General features: G+C 31.4%; 1 protein-coding gene across 1 annotated transcript; it reads left to right on the plus strand.

Annotated features, from left to right (window-relative positions):
* The first annotated feature begins 990 nt into the window (after window positions 1-990).
* Window positions 991-6,087, plus strand: LOC142237822 (endocuticle structural glycoprotein ABD-5-like). Its single transcript, XM_075309251.1, has 2 exons — window positions 991-1,061; window positions 5,513-6,087. The coding sequence occupies exons 1-2, from the start codon at window positions 1,050-1,052 to the stop codon at window positions 5,903-5,905; spliced, it is 405 nt and encodes a 134-aa protein (XP_075165366.1). The 5' UTR covers window positions 991-1,049; the 3' UTR covers window positions 5,906-6,087.
* The last annotated feature ends 464 nt before the right edge of the window (window positions 6,088-6,551 follow it).

Here is a 6,551-nt window from a genome sequence, read left to right on the forward strand (position 1 = left end):
TGGACTTTCCTTACGGTTTAGTTTTTTCTGTGTACAGATATCCAAAGCATAGATTAATATCATTTATGTTTTTTAATACACATTCTCAAACTTCGCCCACAGTTGACTATTGCTAATATTCTTAGTTTATCCAATTATCATTTTAAAAACATTGTCATTAAAGACGCATTAAGAGAATCCGTCTGTTTTGCGAGATCGAATCTTTTTATTAAACAAAAGTAAGCATCTTAATTATTTGGGCTAATGATAGCATATTTTTGTTTTGTTTTTTTTTTTTTTTTAATTACCCTTTATATCCATAGTAGATAATTAATTAAATAGTGGTTATTACTTATGTACGAAAAACAAACTATATACAAAATACATTTAAATTTATCTAAGCAAAAACCTAGTCTATAGAAAAAAAAAACAATGTTGTGACGTTAAGCTCATCATCTGAAACGAAAGACTTAAGACACATGCGTAAATATCCAAAGTTCTGGAAAAATGTGTTCGAGGTTTTTTTTCTTGTGGCTGCTGATAAGAAATTTGTTGACTCAGAAGCCACTACATGCAAATTTGTTTTTGTACGTTTTTGGATGGAATCAACAAAACGAAATTCTCATTAATATAGAAGAGATTAAACCAAAATAAATTTAACTTTTTTCTGCTAATTTAACTTTTCGATGGTTAGGTGTTTTTGTGTTTTTTGTAGTCTTTGAAGTCAGTAGCGTAGTGGGAAGTTTTGTTTAAATTATGAGAGATATTTTATCTTTGAATGTCGGAGATGTTCTCTTTGCTGTTCCTTTTTTCTTTCATTTTTGTTTGTGCGTTGTATGCGATTTTTTGTTGTTTTTGTTTTTGTGTTTTGCTTTTGATTTTTAGAATCATCCATCCATGTGACAACACCAAAAAAAAAACACAGACGTAGAAAAAATACTCAGCAAGTATTTTTAACTTTTTTTGTGTATAAAAATGCCAGAATATTGAATTATGATTTAAGTTTAGTTGCGAAGTTTGTACAGTGAAGAAGATCCATTAACGATTTCATAATAAATTACTCAAATAAAATGTTGAAATACGTAAGTGTTTTTATGTGAACAGAAGTTGTTTGGGCGAAAACATTTATTATTGCATTTGAAAGACATGACACAACTATGTGATATGAGTGAATAATTTGGATTATATGAAAAAATTAACTGAAGAAAATATTGCCAGAAAAATGCAAAAATTAAGAAATTTGGTTATTTGATGAAATAGTGACAAAATAAAATTGTGTATAAGTTTTGTGAATTTTTATAATTTGTTTCGAGTTTTCGGTGTGTTATATAAATAAGAAAATGTTTCTGAAACAAAAATGCCAATCCAGACCACGTGTTTTTTTACAGACCGACTCTAACACACTCAATAAAATATACTGGTTTTAAATCAGTATGCTATGACATATATCTTATACTTATATATCTGGGTTTTTGTATAACACAAAATATATCAGAATAAGATTCGATATCAGTCCATCTGTCAATCTGTTTTGAAGTGAACAATAGTTTGCTTTTCTCAAGAACGAAATTTTGTAACAATGTTCTTTTAACAAAAAGACGATACACAATAAAAATATCGCTAAAATTTTTGAAATTAAAATTTTAATGGAATTTAAAAAAAAAAAATTTAATTAAAAATTTATTAATTTTTCAATTAAAACTTATGTTTAATTATGTCAATCAATGGGTTTGGCGATTATTATACCCTGACCACATAGTGGTCAGGGTATAATAAGTTTGATCGGCCAAAAAATGTGCCTACTAGAAATATTGATTTTAGACCCCATAAAATATATACCGATCGACTCAGAATCACGTCCTGAGTCGATCTAGCGCTTGGTGTCCGTCCGTCCGTCTGTCAATGTATTTGTTGTTCACAGGATTCCGGTCGCAATTATTAACCGATTTTGATGAAATTTGGTACAGGGTGTTTTTTTGTCGGATCAAATTTAGATATAGCTCCCATATATATGTATCGCCCGATTTCGACAAATGGGGTCACGTTGCGCGTTTTTTTCAAACGGATCGGCAAAAGGTAATCTTTTTCATCGCCCTTTAAGTCTGCAAAATTTCATCCAAATCAGTTCAGATTTAGATATAGCTCTCATATATATGTATCGCCAGATTTTTCTAAATTTGGTCATAAAACCTTTATTTATCAACCGATCGTACTCAAAGTTGGCTAAATCCAGTCCTCTATAGTACTAACTATATGTGCAAAATTTCATCGAAATCGGTTCAAATTTAGATATAAAGGGTGATACGGTCAAAATTTGGTCAAGGGAAAACGCGTGTAAATCGGTGAAATCGTTTATTTAAAAAATCAAATTAAATTTCTTTTTCAAGTTCAATTAGTATAAAATTCAGGAAAATTATTCAGTTAGGCTTTCGCTTTTCCAAATCCGAATTGCCGGGCCTCACGCTTGACACCTGCCATCAGATTTTGTACAGCCACCTTGTCCACCTTCTTCGCCGCAGAAAGCCAGTTTGCCTTGAACTGCTGCTCGTCCTTAGCAGTTTTTTTGGTCTTCTTCAGGTTCCGCTTGACAATAGCCTAGTATTTCTCAATTGGGCGGAGCTCTGGCGTGTTGGGAGGGTTCTTGTCCTTGGGAACCACCTGCACGTTGTTGACGGCGTACCACTCCATGGCCTTTTTACCGTAAGATGCCAAATCCGGCCAAAACAGTACGGAACAACCGTGTTTCTTCAGGAAAGACAGCAGACGTTTATTCAAACACTCTTTCACGTAAATTTCTTGGTTGACAGTCCCGGAAGCTATGAAAATGCTGCTTTTCAAGCCACAGGTACAGATGGCTTGCCAAACCAGATATTTCTTTGCGAACTTTGACAGTTTTATGTGCTTGAAAATATCTGCTACCTTTCCCCTTCCTTTTGCCGTATAAAACTACTGTCCCGGAAGCTGCTTGTAGTCGGCTTTGACGTAGGTTTCGTCGTCCATTACCACGCAGTCAAACTTCGTCAGCATCGTCGTGTACAGCCTCCGGGATCGCGCTTTGGCCGTCGTATTTTGTTTATCATCGCGATTTGGAGTCACTACCTTCTTGTAAGTCGATAGTCCGGTTCGTTTTTTGGCTCGATGCACAGTTGTAGATGATACACCCAGCTTATTTGCGGCATCTCGGAGAGAGAGGCTAGGGTTTCGCTTAAAACTACCGGCAACTCTCTTTGTCGTCTCAGCGGCTTCCGGTTTTCAATTTCCCCCCGATCCAGACTTCCTGGCTGTCGACAAACGTTCCCCAAACACTTTTATTACATTTGTAACGGTTGATTTGGCAACTTTTAGCAATTTTGCCAGCTTTGCGTGCGAGTAGCTCGGATTTTCGCGATGCGCGAGCAAAATTTTGATACGCTGCTCTTCTTGCTTGGACGGCATTTTGACAACTGAAGAGTGAATTCCAAAACCAAAATAGGAGGAACATTTTACACACACACACCTTCAAAATGAGGGGTGGGGGGTGTTTTTTAAATGCAAAATTGAAAGTTTATATTGACCAAATTTTGACCGCATCACCCTTTATGAGTGTAAATCGGAAGAAAGATATATATGGGAGCTATATTTAAATCTGAACCGATTTAAACCAAAATTGGCATGTATATCGAGAACATTAATTCTACTCCCTGTACAAAATTTACAGCAAAGCAGGGCAAACTTCTAGCTTCTGGGGCCATATAAGTTCATATCAGGAGAAAGATATATATGGAAGCCATATCTAAAACTGAACCGATTTGTTCCAAAAACAATAGGGTTCTATTCTGACCAAAACACATACTTGTGCCAAATTTGAATTCGATTAAACTTAAATTGCGACCTAGACTTTGATCACAAAAATGTGTTCACAGACAGACGGACAGACAGATAGCGGACATTGAAATAAACTTTTGACAAAATTTTCTATAGACGTAAAATTTTGTCAAAATTTTCTATAAAAATAACATTTTTACAAAATCTTCTATGGAATTAAAATTTTGACAAAATTTTCTATAGAAATAAAATTTTTACAAAATCTTCTATGGAAATAAAATTTTGACCAAATACAGAAATACAAATTTGACAAAATTTTCTATAGAAATAAAATTTAGACAAAAATTTATATAGAAAAAATTTTGACAAAATTGTCTATGGAAATAAAATTTTGACACAATTTTCTATACAAATAAAATTTTGATAAGAATTTTTTATACAAGTAAAAATTTGACAATATTTTCAATAGAAATAAAATTTTGACAAAATTTTCTATAGAAATAAAATTTTGACAAAAATACAAATTTGACAAAATTTTCTATAGAAATATAATTGTGACAAAATTTTCTACAGAAATAAAATTTACATAAAAATTTATATAGAAAAAATTTTGACAAAATTGTCTGGAAATAATGGAAATAACATTTTGACACAATTTTCTATAAAAATAAAATTTTGACAAAATTTTTTATAGAAGTAAAATTTTGACAAATTTCCTATTGAAATAAAATTTTGACAAAATTTTCTAAAGAAATAAAATTGTGACAAAATTTTCTGTTGAAATAAAATTGGTAAAAAATGTTCACAGAAATTAAATTTTTACAAAATTTTTTGCAGAAATAAATTTTTGACAAAATTTTCTATAGAAATAAAAGTTTTCAAAATATTTTTTTTTAGAAAATCTAAAAAAATTGTCCGAATCGGTCTAGATTTAAATATACGTATACTTTAACAATAGTTTTTAAATTTATATACTTTTACAATAGTTTTTAATTTTAGCACCTTTTGGCTTTGAAAAGTAAATTTTTAATAAATTTTTAGAACTTGATACATTCTCATATAGTCCACTATCACGATTTCAGCCAGATCGGACTGATATATTTATTTTTATCATAGTAGTTTATATTTATCCATTTTCTTGGTCAAGCCGTAATTTTAATTTGGAACTTCTCCAAAAATATATGTCCAATTAAAAATTTGACTGAAATTAAAAACGTAATCAATTAAAAAATTAACTGATTAAATTTTGTATCCAATTAAAAAATATATGCAATTAAGAAAATGATTGAACATTTTATTTCGCAATAATTAATTTCATACTATTCATTAAATTTTGACTCAAATATAAAGAAAAATCCAACTATATTTATAATCGGGGAAATTCATAAAAAATATAAACTCTTGTAAAATTACAAGAAAAATTATTTCATCTAAAAGAAAAATAATCAAAAATATGCAAATTAAATTAACAAAATAATTGAGTTTTTGACCAAACTTTGAGATCAATTTTGTTAATTGAACAATTAAAAAAATATTGAAATTGCCAAAAGAAATCAATCAATTTTTTATTCAAGTACACAATTTATTTCTAACTCTATGATTAATACTATCATTTTCTTGATTGAAGAAATTTTAATTGAAAAATTAATTGGATCGATTAATTTCATGTTTAAATCAAAAAAAATCGTTCTGACGATAATCTTTAATCTGTTTTCTTAAACTTTTCCAGATCTGTTTATTGGCTTTGGTATCCTGCGTCTTTGCTGCCGCCATTGATAGCACAACTGAAAAACGTGAAATAATTCCCTTGTTGAAATATGATCGTGTTAACAATCCTGATGGCTCTTTCAACTTCGTCTATGAGGGTGGTGACAAATCCTTCCGTGAAGAAACCGCCCAAGTAATCAATTCTGGTACTGAAGAAGAAGCTTTAGAGGTTTCCGGTTCTTATCGTTATATTGATGAAGAGGGTCGTGAAATTGAAGTTCATTATACAGCTGGTAAAAATGGTTTTGTACCAATTGGAACAAATATCTTCTCTGAAATATCGGAAGCTGCTAAACTTGCTGCCGAAGCAGCCAATGCCCAAGACGAAGAAGAAAAGAAAGAAAAAAGAAATTGAAATGGATATGAATCATAAGAAGATAATGTGATATGACTTAGTTTAGAAATTAAGTGATAATTGTAAAAAGAATTCAGAAGCTCAGGATATACGTAAAGTATATGTTAATCTTTTATGCTTAAGCAATAGTCAAAGAGCACCAATAATTTTTTTATAAATAATAAAATTAAACATCAAATGGATATTATTTTACAATGATGATTTACAAACATCCATGACTTTATCGTCCACCGTGGTGCACTGGTTAGCATGACCGCCTTGCATACACAAGGTCGTGGGTTCGATTCCTGCTTCGACCGAACACCAAAAAGTTTTTCAACGGTGGATTATCTCACCTCAATAATGCTGGTGACATTTCTGAGCGTTTCAAAGCTTCTCTATGTGGTTTCACTGCAATGTGAAACGCCGTTCGGACTAGGCTATAAAAAGGAGGGCCCTTGTCATTGAGCTTAACATTGAATCGGGCAGCACTCAGTGATAAGAGAGAGTTCACCACTATGATATCACTGAATAGTCTAAGTCAGCCTGATACATTGGACACCTAACCACCTAAACTAACCTATGACTTTATCGTGAGTCATTTAAATAGAATGAACAAATCCATTAAATTTTTTTAAACATCGTGATGGAAGCACGGTTGCCACAC

Source organism: Haematobia irritans, chromosome 5, assembly GCF_050003625.1.
Source record: "Haematobia irritans isolate KBUSLIRL chromosome 5, ASM5000362v1, whole genome shotgun sequence".
NCBI lineage: Eukaryota > Metazoa > Arthropoda > Insecta > Diptera > Muscidae > Haematobia > Haematobia irritans.